The sequence below is a fragment of the Anser cygnoides genome, chromosome 2 (genome assembly GCF_040182565.1).
Source record: "Anser cygnoides isolate HZ-2024a breed goose chromosome 2, Taihu_goose_T2T_genome, whole genome shotgun sequence".
NCBI classification, from domain to species: Eukaryota; Metazoa; Chordata; class Aves; order Anseriformes; family Anatidae; genus Anser; species Anser cygnoides.
Window position 1 is genome coordinate 11155215 of NC_089874.1, and position 22817 is coordinate 11178031.

Here is a 22817-nt window from a genome sequence, read left to right on the forward strand (position 1 = left end):
GGACCTGTGGAGAAAAACATATGCAGTGTCTCCACTGTGTTCGAAGACAATGGGAATGGTGCTCCATGACGCGTTGCATTTGTTAGACCCAGGTAGTATTTAATACACTCTACTGTCTGACTGAAAACCAAGACATCTGCTAGTGATTCGTGGTAAGATTTCTTACTGGGGACTGTACCCAGTGAGATACAGCATGCTTAAAAAAGAGGCAACTGTGCGTGTACTAGGTGCCTAACTGCTAGTCTTCCTCTGAAGGAAGGAATACGGATCTGCCTTGTCCAGCTCCATAGATGAACAGGCACATTTTGTGAAACTTTTATTACAGAGCAGTCACTTGGAAGTTCAACAGCAGTGCAAAAGCAGTGGATAGTGGGAGACACTTCAAAATTGAACGTGGTTTAGCATTTCCACAGTTCTTAAGGGCTCTCGCACCTAATCTTGTCCGTGCTTCTTTCAGAGTGCTTTAGTATGGGACACAGTTTCAGATATTTATGCTCTGAGAGAAGTGTCGATGAACAGACCAATCATTTAAGGGTGTAGTAGCTGTTTAGAGCAAATGTATAAGTAAGAAGCATTTCCATCAGGTTTTGTACCGGAGGACAGGAGTGCTGTAGATAGTGCACCCCTACAGTAGTTTATTACATTTGTGAATCATCAAGACTGAAAAATGCACTGCAAAGTTTTAACAATTACCTGTAGCAAAGCTCGTGTATTCAAAAAGCTTGGATAGGAAAAGCTCGGATGCTGCCTGAAAAAGACAGAAAGGAACAGGTAGATTAACAATGGAAAATTTGTTTAGAAATAGCTATTGCTTTGGGGTTTTGTTTAAAGTGCAGCATGCCCTGGGACCTCTTAAGGAGAGGACTCAGATACTGAAGAAAAGTTCGATGGAGTGATGGCATTGTAGATACATTCATGCTAGAATGCAGTACCACCTCTTGCTATCATAACAAAGGCTTTCCATTTGCCTCAGGAAGTTTGAAATATGAAAGATTAAGTACAGAAGATAGGAAGTTCTTCCCACCAGCAGATGATGATGGATATAGGTTGCAAAACGCAAGATGTGAAAAAGGAATGTGTAGTCCTTGTGGGAGGCATTTCTTTTGATGTATCTGTCTGCTTGATACAGACTGGTAGTCAACTTCTGTTTGATTCTGGTGAAGAGTTACTGAAAGCCAACTAAGAGACGTGAACAGCAGAATCCAAAACTTAAAAAGCTTCTCCCTTAGCTGAAGGAATCAGAGGAAAGAAGTGTTCCTTGTGACTGTTCCTGAATCCTGAAATACACCTGAAGAAACTGAATCCAGAACATTTGCCTCGGGAATAGCATCTTTAAATTGAGCATGGCCCAATTATCTCATTAGATGTCAGAGGAATCATAGGAATTTATTCATTGAGATTCTTTCCAGTTTTTAAAGGGTTACAAAATAATCAGGAAAAGATTCCACTAAAGTTTTGGATTGGTGATTTGAAAATGTCTTGAAATAAATATAGCATGCTACTATTTTCAAATAGGTTTTATTTTGGAAATGACTTCTTTCTGCTAGCTTGGACCTTGTTGCCGTTCTAGATTCCTGTACTGTGACAGACCAGAAGTGTTGTTATGATACAGTCTGGGTGAAATCTTACAGTGTATCCGCTAATACTCTTCCTCTAGACTAAATGTTAAAAAAAGGCTGTTTTAAGTTCTTTATTAGTTAGACAGCTGGAGTTGTCGGGACTGTTTAAAATGCAGACACTGAACAGGGCTGACCATGACTTTGTACACAGGTAGGTCTGAATAAATATGCAGTGATTTGGAAGGAGCTGTGTGTGCACGGGTGTGTATGAGAGTTATAGAGAAACACCACAGCAGCACATAGGTAAGCAGCAAAGAAACTCTGGAGAAGCACTTGAAACAGAACACCTGGAAAAAAAAAAAAGTTGAAAGAGTGCTATGGGACAAAGTGCCACACAGGAAAAGGCTGGGAACCATGAGCTCCATGGAAAATGCTTTCCTTCGTTTGCGTCATACTGAATTTAGGACAACAGAACTGTATGTATGTTATTCATGAATAAACATGATTGCGCCAAAGAAATAACTGACTTATAATTGTTTTTCCCATCTATGTGACCCTTTTTTTTTTTTAGCTTACTGTTTGGGTCCAAAGGATAGCCATAATTTGGATGGCTTGGGAAATCTAGTTCAACAGTGTGAAACCAGCAAATCCCCATAAAGGGGAGTTTCAAGAATAGAGTTTTGCCTTTTTTCCCCCTCCCTTTTCCTCTCTCCACCTGATAGTAGAGTGACTTATTACCGAGTATCTGGGCTACCATTAAGGGACTTGGAGAAAACAGATTAACAGGTAAGAAATGAGTTATGTTAATGGCATATGCATTATAAAAAGGCAAAGTGGTCCTTTTAGACAAAATCTAAAGCGGAGGTTATGTTGTTTTCATGTGCTATGACTACTTAGAAATTATAGGAAGATAAAAATGTACTGTTTGTTTTTCCTTTTTTTTTCATTTTTCTTCAATAATTATGGGCTTGGTAAGGTATGGGAGTGACCTAATTGTTCCAGTTGTGACCTCTAAGTTATTGTTAATTTCACTGTCAGTATGTGCTTCTACATCTCCTACTTAATGGTATGCTAATTGTACAGCAGATTGTCACATTCTCCAACATACAGATTCCCTATTTCAATTACAGCTAAGTAAATCTCCATTACTAATGAGTAAGCATTTCTTTTCCATGTACATTTGCATTATAATGGACATTTTCTTTATGCACTAAAATTATTCTTTCCTTGACAACAACTATATATTTTATTTTACAGTAAAGGCTACGACATGATGATTCATTCTTTTCTGTTGGGTTTATCTGTATTTAAATTGTCAAATGTTCTGGATAGCCTCACATTTTTTGTCCCGTGTTATTTTTCTGTATTTCCAGAATTAATTTATGTATTTGCTTTAAGACAACCAACTTAAGACAAATCACAGAAAAGTAAGCTTATGTGTCAGTCATCAATTAAGCCGTATTTCAGAATTGTTGCATTGCTTCATTCGTGTTGCTGAGAAATTTCAACTGCTGTTCGTGTCAGCGCAAAGTGACCTTTATGATACCGTGTTTGACTGATTTGAATGTAAAGAACAAGTGACCACAAGTGACCCATATCACCGCCAGATCCCACTCTGCTTAACAGAGCATAGCTCTTTGGCTATCAAATACAATCCCCCAAACAGACATTTGCTGCCCTGCTAATGCATATATCTACAAATGCGATGGACAGCTGAGTAAAATGAGGGGGAAGGCCTCCTGGTACATCCGAGCTATGCAGCTCTGCTGCCAAATCCGCGCCCTCCGGAGGGTTGCAGCCAGTCGCTGGGTGCCGCTGAACTTGGGCAGCCGGCTCCTGCCGGCAGAGGATTCCCTTCGTCCACCAGCACCGTGACCCAAGGGGCTTTCGCTGCCCTGCCTCGGGGAACGAAGGGATTGGCAATTTGAGCCCCTGTGGCGGAGATCCTTCCTTTGTTCTGCATGGCCCTGGGAAAATGTATCACCTTTTGTAAAAAAATAAGGACCGTGAGTCTTGTCGAGAAAGCGATAATTTAATTCTTGTTCGTATGCATTGAAGAAGCATTGCTTTGGTTTTGTTGGGGTCACTGCCTACACAGTAAATTACATTACAGGGGTCTTTTTTAGATGCCCAGCGCAGATTTGTGTATCAAAGAGGGTGCGTTAATTAACAATAATTAATATTATTGAAGATTTTTAAGTTGGCCTGGTGGTGGGTGTGCATATGGGGCAGAAGACGGGGTGCTGGGTTCTTTTAATCATGTAAGTACGTGGGATGTTGAAAAGAAACAAAATTTGTTTAAAGCATTAGGTAGCATTCAAGAAGTGCAGGAGGAAATGTTTGCAACCAGATGTTAGAAGTAACAGATTGATTTCCTGGTCACTGTGCATGAATTCTTTCTAGCCTTGTGTATATCCTGATAATCGGATGGATCACAGTATAGATACAAAGTTTGTTTTGTTTTTATTTTGAAAGGCCTACGGTATGCAGCCTTTTTCCCAGACAGCAGCAAAAAACAAGGTGAACAATTTTTGCACTATGTGGTTTTGAATTCTGTCATATTTTCTATTACGTTTCTGTCTTCCATTAGGATAGCTTAGTTTACTCTATTAACCACCACCATCATCCACATCACTTCCAATTCTGAGTTTAGTCTACATTATGTATGTATATAGTTTGCTGATTTTTTTCTCTCTCCTGGGGGCTGGAAGTGGTTACTCACACGTTACAGTTCAAGATGTTGTTACAATGGTTGCCCTTTAATCAGTCATTTTTGGAGTGGCTGATGACACCTGGTGGTGTGTTTCGTAAATGCAGACTTAACCGGGTTTGCAGCTGGCAGAGAATTTTGACCTGGCCTAGCCCGAGCACTGGCAGTCAGAGTTTGAGCTATTTTAATGAATCTGACCTCCTGCATGAAAAAAAAATAATAAAAAAATCTGTTGGGAGCACATTCTCCTCCCATCCAAACCAATGTAAACCAAGAGAAGCAATAAGATTGCATTGCTGTTGGAGCAAAATTAATGCCTCTGACCTTGCTATTGAAGTCAATAGTATAGTTTCTCACAAGGGCTATGTATCTTTTTTATTTTCTTAATTAACTTTACCGATATATTGCATAAATGAATGTTTTTATATATATTTATGCACTAAATATACTGCATTAAACTAAAAATCTTTCCTGTGAAAATCCTAGGTGATTATATTTAGAAATAATGATGTTTTCAAAACTTTGGAGTGGGAATACTGAGGGAAGCTTCTTCTGGTGTTTTATTTAACGTCATGGTTTCTGGCTTGAGTGCATGATTTTTCTTGCCAGCAAATATATTTCCGTATGTTTATTAAATTCCACATCTCTTTGCCAGTATATTTCCTAACAATGGAATATCTGGGATCTACCAATAAGTAACTAGTACGAATAAAAAAGAAAAATCCTGGAATCCTGATTATTTGGTAAAATTCCTCAGTAGCCAGAACCTATTGGGCTCTTCACCACTTGATTTTTATCTGGATAAAACTTTAATCAAAACTGATTCTCTTTCTTGCTTAATTGGCCTTTTATTGCTATCTGATTTTTATTATTTTTTTTGTGTAGTTTCATAAAGAAGATAAGTGTCACACTAAATATAAAAGAATTATAAGGCAATACTTTATCCTGATTTTTTTATCAGCCTACAGAGAATTCAGATTCTACAATGCAGTATCTTTAGTTATTTCTAAAATATTGCAAAGAAAGGATTCCCAACATGTTCTGCCACCGGACTTTGTGGAAGGGGAAATATTTTGTGAAATGAGAATACATTCTTTATAGCCAAATTAAGTGGTATTGTTATACCATTTTGAAATATATAGAATTGACATAAAATTAAATGAGAAAAAAAAATGGTAGAAGAGTCAAGTTACACTGTTAATCTGAACAACAAAGGAGGGCAAAGTTCTGAGTTAAAAATCATAGGTTAAGGGGTTGTTGTTGTTTGTTTTTTTTCTTATTTCCCTATTTTTCTTATTTCCCTAAGCTTACTGCCCCAACATTCATGGTGTATAAACTTTAGTGTAGGCAATTTGGGTTGAGACTGTCCTGAAATCTCATTTATTTGTGGGGGGCTCTGCTCAGACAAGTTACACGACACAGCTGCTCCTCAGCCTGAGGACTGGCAGCTCCGCTTCATGTCGCTCTTACCCCAACCTAGGTGACAGCACTTGCCAGGCATGGGAAAGGGAGAATGGCACAGATGCCTGGTCTGGCCACTGGTGGGAATTGCTAACTCCACCTTTACAACATGACATTAAAAATACCTTGGCCAGATTTTTATCAAGATAATTTAGTGAAGAGTAGGAGTAATTTCTTTCAGAGATCTGAACCCATTGAAAAGTGACATTTGACATTAAAAGGCATAGGGAGTTTTATCTGAGATATGACAGTTATTTTGTCTTCCAAGTGTAGGGAAAAGTGTGGCATTTCAGATAACACAAACATTTAACGGTGGCCACTGGCAATTCTGTCTGGTTTTAGCGCTATAGATTCCTAGAGCAAAATTCTTCCTCCAAATTATATGCATGCTGCTCTCATTTACTTCAGCAAAGCTTATGCACATGTTTCAAAGGTCAGAATTTGGCCATTGGGGCTGAATTTTCAAGAAAGAGTGTATTAAAGACATCTGTGCATCAACAGAACCATATCCTTTGTTTTGTGTAGGACATTTCAGGAGCAAGCCTAGTGCTGTTGGGCACTGCAAGTGAAACTGTTTCTATTTTTTGAATTGTATTGGGATTGCTTAGCAGAAACATTTCTTGCAGTAATAGGTTCATGATTTCATTTATTCATTGTGACTCAACACTTTGATGCTGAAAAGTTGTCAGTTTTAAGAGAGTAAAGACTGGAAGGGGCCACCCTTCCGAATATTGCAGTTGACAATATACTGTAACAATCAAAATGAGGGGAAATAGTCCAAGGAAGTAGGTATGGTCTATTGAGGTGCACAGACTTTTGTTTGTAGTCTAATACAGAGAGGTCGACAACAGTGTTTTACACAAAGGTAGAAAAGAAACCCACTTTTCACTGTGGACAGAGCTCATATTTGAAATTATGTTACTAATCAGACACTTGAAAAAACTAAAACTTGGCATTCACATGCTATTGGAGTTAGTATGTATTAAATTGATGAAGATCTTTAAGCATGTAGATTTTCCCCTGTTTTTTAAACATTATATACTTCTTAAACTGTTTATAATGTCTAATTGCTGCTGGATTTCAAGACATATCAATTTTGTTCTTAGTTCCTGCAGATTTTGACAGAATATCATACCAAAATATTTTGTATTTTTTGTAGGACTGGGAAACAGAAAATCATGACTGGTATTGTTTTGAATGCCATTTGCCTGGAGAGGTGTTGATATGTGACCTGTGTTTTCGTGTGTATCATTCCAAGTGTTTGTCTGATGAGTTCAGGCTTAGAGACAGCAGTAGTCACTGGCAGTGCCCAGTTTGCAGGGTGAGTACCTATGAGCTTTCATGTGCTGATTAGAGGATTGATATTCATTAATAGTTTCATTAAGGTGTCCAGATGGTCTGGCCAGGTTAATGGATAAAGAACCGAATATTTAAACAATGGTACATATCTAGAGCATCTGTACAGAGATACCAAAATATGGTGCATGTAGCAGATGGTTATTTTTGAAGACTCCAGCAAGTTTTACATATGCATTTGAAAGCACACAGTATGTACTGTGTGGGTATGTGTGTACGGATGTATGCAATGTATGAATGCAGGATATTGTGGAAATCTTCAACACAAGTAAACAAATTGCTGTATAAGATGCTACTGTTGTTACTTAACTTCATTTTAATGAATCACAATGTATTTTTTTATATTTTGATGACTGCATTCTTAATATTTCATTGGAATCATATTTCACATTACAAAGCCACAATCATGTTACTGACAATGGCAGTATCTAAAGCCATGGGGTGAAATCCTGCCTCTCACTTCTGTGCGTTGTATTGGCACAAAAACAGCCAATATGGATTTCACCCATAGCATCTGTATCTATACTGCTTTTTCTTTACAATTGCTGTTCTTACAAATGTGGTAGGGAGATAGTTATTTCATATATACCGTAGAAGAATGAGCAGGTATGTTGTCTACATGTTATTAGAAGACTAGACATTCGTCATGGTAGTGCTTGCTGGTACCTGGCCTTGAATCAGCCAGATACATCTCCTTACGGCTGTCATCTCTGTGTAACCTCCCACAGTGCACCACATCTCTAGGCCTCCTTAAATAGGGAAAAATGCATACGAATGATTAAAATAAAATTGTTGGTATTCAAATGCATAAAACTCTGCCAGTTGCCCTTTGCCTTGTCTTGCTGGAGGGAAAGGAAGCTCCCTTGGAAAAAGCCTAGATCTAGCTGTGGAGGACTGACCTCTGTGCTGCAAGCAGTGTAAGGCTTCGGGTGCTTCCTAGTGCAGAGAAGCAGTTTTTTAAAACATGTGGTTTGTTTTGTTTCAAAACAATACTTTCTGACTGCTGTTGCCTTAGAACCAGTTGTAAAAACCTGACACTTCTGCCTCAGATTGGGAGCTCTCAGGGTTTAAGGAAATAATGAAAATAAGAAAATTGAGCCTGCCTCAACGAGTGGAAGGGAAGGAAGAAATAGTGGTGGCAGGGAACAGTTAAGAATAAGGAGGCAAGGAACAGTTAAGAATAAGGACATGTACTGTATCTTCTTGCATTGAAATACCATCATTTAATTTAGCTACTCAATATTCCCTCTGTTAAAAACAACAAATGGTCATATATAGGTGAATTGCTTTTAGATTTTTAAATAAATCTCTTTAATAATTGTTGGTTCTCATAATAAATATCGATAGCTCTTGTAAATGCTTAGATAAACCAGATCCTGTCTCCATTCTAGTTTACAAACAATTTTAGATGACATCTGGTGAAAGGAGAGACTGTGATTTAAGCCACCTTAGGTGGTGGCTTATAACATCCATCTTGTAAGATGGATGTCATCAGGGTGGAAGAGCTGAATCACTGCACGCAGCATGCACAGATATGTAGAGGGGTCAGCTTTGAGATCGGTTTGGCTTTCATACCTAGAGCTTTGAGATCCTCTATGGCGATGATATTAAACAAATGTTTACCTTTAAGAAAAAGCTATGAAACTTAGGCCAAAAATCAACGTTCCTTTTTTTTTTTTGCATATTGGTTCCCTTTTTATTATACAAAGTCTAAGGAGAGGTTTGGGGGTCTCTTACATACTTCCTGCCCCAGAGACCTTTGGCTTGCTCAGTGCCTGAGATAATGATCAACCTACTTAAAAGGATATTGCCATCCTGAATACCATGGCATCCCTTTTCCCTTTGTGCTCATATCTCCTACTCTCCTGGTAATTAATCCAACTCATTTGAAGCCCTAATTTTGCAAACTGGGACTTGCACAGTCCCTGGAAGCAAGGAAGAGGTCTTGTTGGTCATGGGAATTAGCATCCTGGTGTCAGGTTGCAGTGTCCTTCCAGTACTTTCCCTCCACCTTCTGAGGAGCTGACTGCTCTGGTTTTATTTTAAAAGAGATAGAGAGGCCTATACTCAAAAAACTATGGTAGTTTAGAGAGCTCTGGCTGATATCCAGAGGACATAACAGAGCTTAACTATCTTGCATAAGGGCAATGGGATTTACTTTGCATTATCAGCAGTAAATACGTGTGTTCAAGAAAAGTAATAGCTGGGACAAAGAGATGCATATATTTTTATAGTTTATTCTTGTGACTGGACATAGCACATTTTACCAGGGGATCTCAAAGCTCTTTACTGAGGTGAAGCAGAAGTATGTTTGAAACCTAATATATTGGGAGAAATAATCTAAGAACACTTCATTCTTATGTAAAGATTGCTTCTGTAATGCTGCCAAGGTCAGCAAGCCTTTGGGTTATTCGTTTCACAATTGCTGGTTGTACTGGTTCAATCAACCTGTGCAGCTTTATCTTGCACACTTGACTACTCAGAAACACTGTATAAAGGACATTGCCAAGGATTTGTTCATAATTTTAAAATATTTTTCCTCCCATACTGTTTATAACAGTTCATTGCAAGCTGTGCTCTGAACTCTGTTTCCCTGCTGGCAGTTTTTCTACACTGCATCCATAAGCAAGAATGTCTAATTCCTGGCTTTTTTTTTTTTTTTTAACTTTACCATACCAATCTGAATATTTTGTACCCTACATAACTCTCAGCAGGAGACAAGAGTCAAACAAAGTTCAATTCAAACCACATTGCGGTGATTGAAAGTTTTCCCTGGCTGCTGACTAATCATTGTCTTAAGTTAAATAAATCGGTATTATCAGCAAAATTCCTGGTAGACAGGTCACAAGAGGAAAACGGTATCAAGGGAGCTTAGAGATTGCATTGGACTTTTCCCACTACTGGAATGGTCCATTCAGTACAGGTTTAGTCTACTGGGTCTCTGAAGGATGCAGGAGACTTGTACATTTATTGCTGCTCTTTGGTTAGATAAAAACAGAAAATTAATTTTCTCTAGTTGTTAATTTAGCACCTCAAAAGTGCAGAATGTACTGCAAAAATGCTCAATTTTTTGCTTGAGAAAATAGATGTATACAAAAATTTGAATAGGAGAAAACTGATCCCGTGCTGGGTGACTAACTATGATTATTTCTTTAAAAAGATAATTAAATAATTTTTTAGAAAAGAAAAATTCTGCATAGTTATTTTGTTTGACCGAGAGGAATACATTTTTATTTGTGAAACAGAAAGTAAGAAATATTCATATGGTTTCACTTGACTCCTGGTTAATTTTTTGCAGTCATCTGCTCACGCATTGATCTCCCATGCATGTGCTTTACAAGGATCTATAACCAATTTATCTATTGTAGTGGGTGGTTCAGTATTTCTCTGTTTTATGTATATGCAAGCGAAGTAAACCGTAGATCTTAAGATATCAAATGCTGTGCTGATACATATTCTATAAATAGGTTGTTTCTGAGTTCTGGTACTGTACTGAGCATTTCATAGGGTACATAAAAATACACCATCATGCAGTTCACAATCAACATTAGACAATGCGACAAGTGAGAGTGACAAACAGTGGAAGGTTACAAATGTAGAAATATGAAGAGTACTTAAGTGAAGCGGATCAAATAGTTAGATGGGGGATCAGTCAAGATAGCTAATATAAAATACAAGAATGGAAGAGAGAATATGGAGAATGATGTTGACTTTATGGGGTGTTACGGAAGAGGCAAATTCTCTGAGTTTGTTAGATAACTCTTGAGGGTTGACCTCTGCAGGCAGCTGAGCCTGGAAGACCCACTCGCCTCCCCCCAGTGGGATGAGGAAGAGAATTAAAAGAGCATATGTGAGAACACTTGTGGGTTCAGCTAGATACAGGTTCATAGGTAAAGCAAAAGCCGTGCGCACCAACAAAGCGAAATAAGGAGTTCATTCACCACTTCCCAGCAGCAGCAGATTTCAGCCCTTTCCAGGAAAGCAGGTCTTCATCAGGTTTAACAGAAGGCAAACAGCGTAGCTCTGAATGTTACCACTTATCCCTTCCTTCCCTCCAGCTTTTACTGGTGAGCCTGCTGTCCTGTGGTGTGCCATGTCCCTTTGGTCAGCTGGGGTCAACTGTCCTGGCTGTGTCCCCACCTGCTTTTTGTGTGCCCCCAGCCTCCTCACTGGCAAGGCAGCTCAAGACATAAAAAGTCCTTGACTGCTTACATTGCTCAGCAACAGCTAAAACATCCCTGTGTAACCAACGCTGTTTTGGTCACAAATCCAAAACATAGCGCCACAGAGATACTATGAAGAAAAGGAACGTATCCAAGCCAGACCCAGTACAAAAACTGCATGACGAAACATATTCCGTGAACAGGACCTGGCATTTGTACACAACAAATAGCAGTGAACTGGGTGGTGAAGGGAGGGCCTAGTACAGGACCGATGGTAGCACCACCTGGTTCGGTGCACGGAGCCCCCCTCTGAGGAGGTGCCAGTGCTCAGCAGGCCTCTCCCGTCCACCTCACAGCCCCGTGCTCCCTGAAGTAAAACAGGGAGCCAGCAGAACTGGACACTGCGTGGGGCATATTTACTGAAGTATAAAGGAATTTGTCCACAGCAGTGGGAAAACTGGGAAGCTTCCACTCTGTGCACATAAAAGCATATTTACTTTATGTGGTGCTTCTTACTCAGAGTTACTGAAAGCATCGTACAAACTAACTTGTGGATTCAGCTGTAATGTCTCCAAAAGCACCTAACTGTCTGAAAAGTCTCATGTAACTGCATGTAGTCTTGAAAGAGGGAGGCCTTGTGCTGTGTTCTTCCCAGGCAGTTGTTTTGGTGATCAGGCTGTTCCCTGTCAGGGCACTGGTTGCTCTGTGACCCGTCCTCTGTGTCTGCATAACTTTGTCACTGGTGCAGAAAACCTGAGGGCCTGACTTAGGGCAGAGAGTTTGAGAGGATGGCAGAGAAGTAAAGCTTTCCATATATAGCACCGAATTCCTCTGTAAATTTAAGCCCTAAAAAAAAATAAAAATCCAAGGGCCTGTGGGTGAAGCAGGGAGTTTGTAAACAGCAGCGGTGGATAAATGTTAGATTTGTACACATAGCTCTCCTCTGTGGATGCAGGCCTGGAAACCTGAATTGCTTCTGAAAATGGAACTGGTGACTTAGTAATGTGTATCTGTCATTGAGCAGCCTTCACCTAATCCATCACTGAACTTTTTCTCACCCATACATGGAGTTCTTCAGTGCATGCACACGTGACAGTTGAGAGAGGAAGGGAAAAAATTTGGTTAATGGGAGACTGTAAGGCAAAAATGTCGTTGTGTTGGTTATAGCTAGACAGAATGCTGCCACTAACTCTGCACTTGTCAGACCTATACCATGCAGTCTCTATTTTTTTTCCTTCTCGAAAGGAAAATTGCAGCAACTGCAGCATAGTGACCTAGTCACCCCAGGAGTTGACAGCTACATGCTAACTCGGGGTGCAAAGGACAGTCACTTCAATCATAAACAGTGCTCCTGCAGGACAGTGCCTGCCTTGGGAGTCCCCCTAGCTGCTACGAACCTCATGTAGTTCGTAAAGTCTTATAGTAAATTCCTGCACTATAAGCATGCCAGAAGTGACCGTCACTTACAGTCACACCTGCACACTGCAACGTATTGCTACCCTCTTTAACAGCTAAGCTGTATTATTAATTTGGTATATTGAATACCAACAGCAATGTAAATCCAACCTTCAGGTAGCAGCTTCTAAGAAATAGATGGGGCACAGCCAGTAAAGCATATAAAAGTATTTCCTGCACCCACCAGCAAGGGTAGGTGGTAGCCGTGGCCTTCCACCTACAGGTCTCATGAATCGTCTACATGAGGATTGCTGTTATCAAGTTTATGGCTTCACTCCTGCATTCACTATGTAAACATGTATGCCTGACCAAGCCTTTCAGTTCCATGCAGAAAGGCCATGGATTTCTCTAAAAAATTGGTGTGATTTAAAAATCCTCCTTGCTGGGGGCTCTCCCTGGTGGGCAGCTAAGCACCACGCAGCTGCTGACTCTCTTCACCCCCTCTGTTCCTCAGTAGGGTAGGAGGAGAGGAAAGGAGGAGTAAAAGCAAGAAAACTTGTTGAGAAGTGGAAGAAGAGAGAAAATAAAACAAGGGATGCAAACAAAGGCTGGCTGTTACCTGAGCAAAAGATGGCTAACATCCCTAAACAGCCAGTTTTCTGTTTCTATTGCTGAGCATGATGACACGTGGCATGGGCCAGCTCTTCGGTTAGTTTGGGTCATCTACCTGGTCGTATCCCCTCCCAGCCTCCTGCACACTATTCACTCAGGAACACGGTGAGAAACACAGAAGTCCTTGATGCTGTGCAAACACTGTTGAGCCATAGCTAAAAGATCAGTGTGTTATCAGCATTGTTTTGGTCACAGATCTGACACACAGCACCATACCAGCTGCTGTGAAGGAATTTAACTCCACCCCAGCCAGAATAAGTGCAAGCCTTATATTAACATGGTATGTCCACAAAGAGTATATCTGCAAGTATAAAGATCCTGAAACTTCTGTTTGAGTTGAAACGAATCTTAGCAGCCTCTTTGAAATAAACTTGTACTTACACAAGGGTTGCAGTAGTGTGCCTTAGTAGATCTGACTGGGGGAAAGGATGTGCAGTGGATCTTACCACTTGTACAAAATTACAAGCCATCATCATTTGCTTTTCCCCAAAGTAGGAAATTAAAAGACCTGATTTGCATTTGTACTTGCTTTTATATCACTCTGGCTATAAAGGGGCCCAAAAGTGGGTACATTTTCTTGTGTCAGAGCAAAACAATTAGATTTTATGTAAATCATATGTCCCATCTAATGTTGTCTATTTTCTTGCTTGAAGTTTTTCTAGTTTGACTTCCCCAAGAACACTGCAAGTCTTCAAAATACATAATTGTTTCATTTTTTATTATTTTGTTTTGTTTTCTTTTAATTACACATTTTCAGTCATAGCTTCCAAACAATGTGTTAGTGGTACCTCCTAGAGGGCTAATCTTTGCTGAAAAGTGAATAAGATGGTTTTATTATAACTTTCTACAGAGGGTGGGTAACCTTGCCATAAAAAGACATTTTGCTTGCTGATGGGCTTCTATTCCCTAAATTCATTACCTTTCAATATTTAGAACCTGAAGATCGATTTTTTCTTAAAATATATCAGTACAGGGAATTGAAAGAAAAGTGGAGAAAATCAAGTTTGCCCGAATTGGCAAGCTAATTATATCATTTTCATTGGTGCTTAGGACGATATTAATTGCTGACATCAGTAACGATACAAAAGCAGCTATCTTTCTTTCATTACGATCTGAAGGATAAATCTGTAAACCATCTATCTTAACACATTCTCTTACAAACTGTCTTGCCCAGCAGGCATGAAAAAAGGTTCACATGAATTTCGAAATACTTGTAAAGGATGATAAATTCAGAGCCGTGTCACAAAAAGAGGACTAGTCTCTGCAAGTCAATTTTATTGAGTCCTAATAAGTCTCAGTCTGTTAAAATGCTGTGTCATTAGCAAGCATACAGCACTCTGTTGTCTAAAATGACAAAATGGCAGTGGCATTTCTTAATGCAGAAAATTTAATGCACCTTTGGGTTTCCATTTGAGTAGGAATGTTGTTTTATGCAGAACTGACTAGGTGAACTGAATGTAAGCATCATGCACGTTCTCAAGGCAGACTGCTGCGTGCCGTGTTTACTTTCAACGTGAACATACAGAAGGTAATTCAGACATACGGCACAGAGTAAAAGTCTGTCTCATTCCAGAGTTTGGGCGGAAGGTCTGGGAATGATTAACAGCGTGAAAATAATGCTCAAATGTGATAGAAGTGTTAGAAAGCCCTGCTGCTGGCCCTTTCCACAATACTGCATTTTACCCAATAGTGGCAGTGTCCTCTCAGGAACAAGCTATCGTGGTATTCTGCATGCTGTAGTACCCGTGTAGGTTCATCATTATGGGGCAGAAGCAATTAACAGTACAGCATATGCCATGTTATGGTGAGGTAGAAATATTTCAGCGCAGTTTGAAATGATTCTATGCATACCGTTAAGCAATTGAATAAACGCCTACCTCGGTAGCGCTATGTGCAATTTTGATTTAATTTTAAGAGGTAGTAAGTACAATCCTGAGATGAATAGCTTACACACTAGCTGTAGCACAAAGGCCAACCTGTGATTTCAGGGTCGTCAGTGTCTTTCATGAGGAATATAAGCAGAAGAGATTTGGTCAAATTTCTTTTTTTTTTTTCTTTATTTTTGTATTAGTGTGTAACTTATACTCTGCTAAGAAAACATGTAACAGTAGCTGCTCTGTACTCAACATATCTCCTCCCTCTATATGTTCAGGGTCTGATACGAATGCTTCAGTTAAAAGTAACACACTCCTAGTGATAAAATAGTTCATAAGCCTCTTACCTCTCTTAGCTACCTATTAGGACATAGTAAACTGGATTCTGTTTCTTCTTGTGCATCATAAATAATATTGTTTGCCAAGCAGCATCTGCGTAAGTGTGCAGATCTTGCTAAAGACCATGCAAATCTGAAGAGGCAGGTGTGGCAGAAAGAGTATGGTCCCCACGGTTTGCATACAGGTGGTGATGTGATGCATGAGAAGGGGAGAACTCAGCTTGGCACTCAGTGTATTCAGACGTGCGAGGAGGAGTACACATTTTTGAGAGAGATTGAGAATGACTGCAGGATAATAAGCCTGGAACCAATGCTGTTGATTCACTGCACTTTTGTTTTGGAGAACTCTTGTAGGCAAGAGCAAGGAGGAGATAGCACTTCAGCTAGCTGTTGTAAGGCCACACAGAGCTTTGCACACAGCCCCTGTGACCAGAGGTTGGAAAGGCTGGTTTGTAGCAGCACACTTGGCATTTGAGAGCCACCTGCTTTTCAGCAGCATGTTTTCTGCTTCCCACTAGCCTGGATTGACTTTGAAGGGTGGGGATGAGACTCTGTACTAGTCCAAGATGATGAAAAGTTCTGGATTCTGAGCTGCTAAAAACAAGCAGTCTGTGCTCCAGAATTTGGGTTAGATTTCGTGAGGGAAGAACCACAAAAAATAATAACTGCAATATTTCTTGAGCAGTAGAAAGAGTTTTTACTGGCTAGAGCAGTATTTGAGTCTGTCCTAGACAGAGTCTGTTTGCCTAGTAAGCACATAATTTATAGATAATAATGGATGTTCTTTTAAAACTCATTTCTTACTTTACTGAAAATAATAATGCCTTGCTAATTAAAAAATAATAATTAAAATACTCCCTAAAATGCCTTTCTTCATTACTTTATTCTAATACATTTTTTTTACGTGAGAGGTTTTGACAAAATAGTATGAATATAAGTGGAAATAAAACCTGTAATTCTATAGTTGAAGTCCTCATAATTCAAAGCAACACGTATGATTGTTATGACGTGTTAGTGTTACCGATTTCCCAGAAGAGATTTTCCCTAAAAACATGTCTGATATATACTGTGATCCAAAGTTACCTTTTCAAAAAATGTTGTGACACACATAAAATATTTGGTAGATGAATTTTGAAGTCAAATTTAAAATAATAATATGATCCTGTTTTTCTTTGACAGAGTATCAAGAAGAAAAACACAAGCAAACAAGAGATGAGCACATACCTGCGGTTCATAGTCTCTCGTATGAAGGAGCGGGTGAGTCTGGAACAGGAAAGTTTATCCAAGTGTTGGGTTGCACTGTAGGGGATGTAACTGCAGTTGGTCATGTGTGACTGTGCTGGAATGAAGGCTACAAGAGGGTGTCATTTAATTTCCCTTGTCATAAGCAGTGTGTGTATTTCAACATACGTTTATCATGTCTCATTGCTTAGAGTAGTATCATTCTGGCAGGAATAGCTTATGCCATGGGCATAAACTCTTCTGAAGACATGGGTCAGCTCTTCTGAAATGGACATTTTTCAGGTTTGAGATGCATGTAATGTGTAAGATTGTAGAGGACTAGTTGTGCTTTGTGTGTTCCCCACCTGAAATATTCCAAGCTATTCCAATTTTTTAATCTTTTGTGTATGTTTTAAGCAGATTCTCAATGCAATAACTTGCAGTGTCTCATGGTCCTTTCAGGCTATAGATCTAAACAAGAAAGGGAAGGACAACAAACACCCAATGTATCGGAGGCTGGTGCACTCAGCTGTTGATGTTCCTACTATACAGGAGGTAGAGTGATTTGCTTTCTAACTTTCGCATTGTTTATGGTGTCTTTTATCAGTGAAGATAACCTTAAGGTCTAATACAAACACTAATCTTGTTTAATTCTCCTCATGATGAGTATTTCAGTATTGTAGCCAGCATTGAATATGGGATCTTAAAATATCATGCTTCTCCTTATGAATAGGTAACCAAGTGAAAACATCTTGACTGGTGCCTAGTTTTCAGACACAGAATGTCCTCAATCCATTTTGTAGTAAGGTTTTACTAGGAGCTGCAGGTAGCTGAAATCTTTTTTTTTTAAATATGCTTTATCTAAGTCACTGAGTATGGACTTGAGTGCCTGTGTTTGCATATCTGGCCCAATGTTTTTGACCATATTCCAGTTTTAGTCCCTGAGACATTGTATAGCTGTCAACTGTATAAACATATGAATGATTCATAAAGAACCAATCATTTTGTTGATCACAAAAAAAAGTCTTTTTTTTTTTCATGTTTTGCATTAATGGTTCCAAAAATAAAGTTCTAGTAGATATTTTTTCCTTTTTTTCTGAACTGAAGGTCTGATGGTGACTCATGGAAATGAACTATATATGACCAAAATGGATAGCATATTCATCTTGTTCATTGCTGCAACTCGATTGCTATGGCATGCTAGTATATATTGTCCTTTACAACTACAGGTGTAAAAAGCCTTTGCTTTATTATTGTTATTGAAACATATGGATAAACAATAGCCACACTGACAGTTTTGGAGACAACCACTACTGGCTTGCTTGAAGTACTGGCAATACTGGTTGAACCTGAAAATTGGTCAGGCTTCCCTTTCACTGTCACCTTCACCCACTTCCACAGAAGGTCTTTTTGGCCTTGATAACATCCCAGAAACCAAAGATATTTTGTTTAATTATTGGAATTCTCATATATATTCTTCACAGAGCATAACTGAAAAGACTGCAATCCTTACTAGACCACTCTAGGAAAATGAACTGCATGGCTCCCTGTAGGTTTTTGTTATGAGTTTGGAAGACTAAAGCAATCAGCCTTCATCAGAAAGCACTCACTGTCAAAGGAAGATCTTGGAACTATAAAAGCAGTCAACATTGATTTGAAACTAGCATGTAGTTTAAGGTATAAAATCTTTACTTCAGGAAATATACCTTCATATGAATAAGTGTCCTAGGTCACATCTTATGATGAACCTGCTCAGACTTACCCCCATTATAACTGAGAGGATGTAGTGTTTTTGTTTTTTTTTAACTTAATCAAACATGAAAGCACCTGTTTTACTGCTAGGCGTTGCATAAAGGAACCTCTGCAGCCCGTGTTCAGGTACTACCAAACCATGTCAAAGAGATACGAGTGTTACTTTTGTATGCAGGAAGGGCAGCGTCTGATCTGTATTGCATAATGCAGATTTCCATGAAGGCTTCTTTGCATAAAACAAGTACAACACTTTGACAGTGTTTTCACAGTCTTGTGTTTTCTTTTGTATAGAAAGTAAATGAAGGAAAGTACAGGAGCTATGAGGAGTTCAAAGCAGATGCTCAGCTGCTTCTACACAACACAGTGATTTTCTATGGAGGTAAAGTGCTACATTTACTACTTGCATTATTTGATTTATCTTATTATAATATAATCTTAAGTGTAGATAAAGTCATCTGAGAGCCCTTACAAACCAAAGTAAGTTGCAAGGGAACTTGACTTACTGCAGGGTTTGCTCTTGCCCACCTGCTACACTCCTATTTTCGTCCTTTCTGGCTAAGCCTATCAGTGGGAATGTACAACTTTGACATCCTGTTTCTTCTGCTAAGTCAGTCTACACTACAGATTTCTTCCAGTGTACATACATTGTTCTAGAGTGGAAAGAGGTACAATCTCTGATGTGCTGCATCAGCAGAAATGTGCACTACAGGTGTGTGTTTTTTTCACTTGTGTGCAATATCTGCCTTAATGCAGTAGCAGATACAGCTACATCCACACTAGAAGTGCCCTGCTGGTGCCATCAGGAAAGGGGTCATCAGAAAAGCTGCCAGCCGCTGGGAAGGTTTTAAGTGATTATTTGATAGGGTGGGACAGTCTGGCTGGAAGGGAAAAACACCACCACTACTTCCAGAAGCTATATCCAGGTCCAGTAACAAGGTTCTCCAGAGCCATCATTTCAGTAAGGATGTGGTTCTCCCCCACAGACGTCTCAAGGAAACTGGGAGGAGACTGAGATCAGGCTATTCCTAGTGTCAGACAACCCACACTGTTGTTGGCAGGGAGAGATGTGAATGTGCTAATAGAGAAATACGCAGGTGTAAAAGGAAACCCATAGTGATAAATACTTTCTGAAGCATTACTTTGAGCAGAAATTGACTGTACAGTGATTTGAGCAGAAATTGATTGTACCTGTGTTCCTTCAAGTGGTGGTAGCAGAGAACCATGTTTTAGGGCAATTGTTAAGACATTAGCAGAGAAAGAAACTGGATCCTTATTAAAAGCAACCCTGTATCCCTGCTGCTGCTCCTCAGATTTATATTTGTATTGTTCAGTTTAAAAGCTCCCAACAGTATTTTTGCATATAAACATAAAAGAGCAAGCAAATATAGAACTGATCATTAGAAAATTTGAAATGGAAGGGTTATCCAAGTGGCTGAATTATGTTTTGTATTCTAAAGCAAGACAATTGCAGCATGAAAGTCATAGCAGCTGCAAGTCTTTTTAAGCATTGTGATCGTACTGTGATTGTTTATAGTCTTTATTTTTAATTTATAGCGGACAGTGAACAAGCTGATATAGCGAGGATGCTTTACAAAGACACATGTCATGAAGTAAGTAGTACCAAATAACCACAATATAGACAAGCTATTTGTTTCTTTTGTTTCAGAATCTAGGAGGATGATTCCTTCCCATTACAAATACAAGAAGGATGTGAAATTCGTGAAATTCTAACTGCTGATTCAGAATAGCTTTTCCTTTTTTTTTTTTTTTTTTTTTTAGTTTTGAAATAGTCTAGTAATACACAATTGGACTAGAAATAATTGTACTTGCTAGTATAATTTCAACTTGAAGTGGGATTCCTACCAAATTCTGTAACTGGCGTTGAAACATTTATCAATGTTCAGAGGAGACCAAAAATATAGCTAGGGGCAGCTGTCACCCTTACTCTGTTTGTACAGTTGAATTATTTCTTTCAGAATCTGCTTTAAATATTGATGAATTTAAAGAACTATGCTTTGCATTTTAGCTTTAATAAATCATTAGGAATTCAATTAGTCCCTCCCCCTCCCTTGTTTTTCAAAAGCATGAATAATGTTTGTGCAGCTTGTCTTTCATCTGCTCTCAAGTCACTGTTTCACACCTCATTTACGCAGACAGAAGTAACTCCACCCAATTAGCAAGCAGGACTGAAGAATTCTACCACTTAAGAAAGAGTTATACTAGTGAGGTCGTAGAAATAGGATTTTTGGAGCTTATTTATGTGTTCTTGTTTTTCAGCTGGATGAACTGCAGCTTTGCAAGAACTGTTTCTATTTGTCAAATGCGCGACCTGACAATTGGTTCTGCTATCCTTGCGTATGTTGCTGACACAGATTTTTATTTGTTTGCTCTTCTCTGTAAATACCTGCAGTTTTGGTGTCATTAATGCATTGAATATTCAATTTCTCTAAGCATGTTTCAAATATATAGTTAAGACTCTAAGTCTAGATATTTTACACAAACAAAATGTTGATTGAAGTTCAAAGCTGTAACAATGCAGATAATAAAATTTAGTTATCAGGCAGTTAAAATGCTTTTACAAGAAAATAAGGAGCTTACAGAAATAAAACTTTACTCCTGCAGAAAGCTATGAAGAAAGACAAGTTTAATTTTGGGGCGTTTAAGATCTCTGCTTTCAATAGACAGTTACACCCTTTTCAGACTTTGTGTTTTTTTGACTTTGATCCAACCAATATATCTAACAGGCAAACATGTATTGTAAGAAAATAAAAATGAAAATAAGCATTAGACATAAACGGCAACCATGTTCTTAAGATGCTAGTATACTATTACAGTAAAATATTTGTGGGAGGAATTGGTGTAATACTTCATATCCAATAATAAAAACAACATTTTTTGCAGATACCTAATCATGAGTTGGTTTGGGCCAAAATGAAAGGCTTCGGGTTTTGGCCAGCCAAAGTCATGCAGAAAGAGGACAATCAAGTCGATGTTCGCTTTTTTGGCCATCACCACCAAAGGTAATTTATTAATTCCATGTGCTGCTTTTTACAAACAATACTTAAAAGAGTTTATCTCATCTATCATGTTGTAAATCCTGGCTTAGCTGGTTGCCAACACTAGAAAGACTGTGTATGATGCCATAATTGTTTCAGAAAGTTTAAAGCTCAGTCTAACACATTCGAAGTTGCCAAATGGCTCAGAGATTCCCTTTCCACAGTTGCCATAGGGATGTTACTTAATGCCATTTTAATTAAAGAAAGCAAATGAACTTCTGTCCACAGAACTGTTTTGTCAAATCAGTAGCGGTCTGCTAATCCATGCCAAGGTAAAAATTGGACAGAAATGTACTCCTACTACCAGCAGTATTGACTTTGTGCAATGTTCTCTTCTGAGCAGGCACACTACAATTTTATGTTTTAGTAATATAATACCTCACTAATGTTTCAATCTCAGTGCTAGAACATTGATGGAGTTCCTGCTGGGAGATGGTGTGCAGTTTCGGAGAAAAAATCTTTGGATTGGAAACTTCACAGCTTTTATTTCCAAATTCAGTTGTCATTTGTTCAGTGTTTGGGGAGGGTTATGGTAGTGTTACTACAGTGGATGTACTGATGGTTTGGTTTGGTTTGGTTTGGTTTTTCCTGTTTGATTTATATGCTTATAAAGCAGAGGAGATATTTGCGAACTAACTCATGGTTGTTGGGAAAATGGTGTATTTTGGGGCATCCCAAAAGAGCCTAGAGAATTCAGTAATGGTATTATATGAGGCTGTTTATTTAAATTGCCTTTAGCATAACTTGCACGCTATATAACACGTTTTCATTTGCTATGAACTACCAAGATTTTCTGATAGGCATAAAGTGGGTAAAGGATCTTTATTTGCGTCACAATCACAGAATGTTTTACTTTGAGTCTGTTTGCAGATGCAGTTTCCCTTATTAGCAGTTCTGACATTAAGTTCACACAGCTTCGAACTATTAAGTAACATGACCATTGTGGGATGAGGTGCTTGCAACTTTTCTTAAATGTGTGCTGGTAGAAAAGGCAAAATACCTCTTACTAGAGAGCCATTGCTTATCTAATGCACTGAAAAATGAAAGGCTGAATTCCCAGTTGGTATACATTAGATCTGTTTCTCTAACTTCTCTGAAGTGATATTTATGTTACAAGGACTGAGAATCTGACCACAGACATCTAATTTGTTACTGTATTTACTCTGTTATGTAGATGTGCATGGCAGTAACTCTTTTTCTTTAATATCCAGTGGTGCTTAGTATAACCTTTCAAAATGTCAAGAGCTGCCCATCTAACTC

The 22817-nt window shown here is 38.8% G+C and overlaps 1 protein-coding gene across 6 annotated transcripts in view; it reads left to right on the forward strand.

Annotated features, from left to right (window-relative positions):
- The window catches only part of ZMYND11 (zinc finger MYND-type containing 11), a 106227-nt gene that overhangs the window by 71927 nt on the left and 11483 nt on the right, over positions 1-22817 (forward strand). For 3 of the 6 annotated variants that reach the window (XM_013185736.3, XM_066991461.1, XM_013185739.3), the window contains 8 exons: positions 4035-4079; positions 6890-7051; positions 16708-16785; positions 17212-17304; positions 18793-18880; positions 20056-20111; positions 20779-20856; positions 21403-21521. In XM_013185736.3, coding sequence (XP_013041190.1) covers positions 4035-4079; positions 6890-7051; positions 16708-16785; positions 17212-17304; positions 18793-18880; positions 20056-20111; positions 20779-20856; positions 21403-21521 — 719 coding nt within the window. The remainder of the gene's footprint in view (positions 1-4034; positions 4080-6889; positions 7052-16707; positions 16786-17211; positions 17305-18792; positions 18881-20055; positions 20112-20778; positions 20857-21402; positions 21522-22817) is intronic. The other 3 variants (XM_048050543.2, XM_013185738.3, XM_013185740.3) reach the window with 3 other exon arrangements.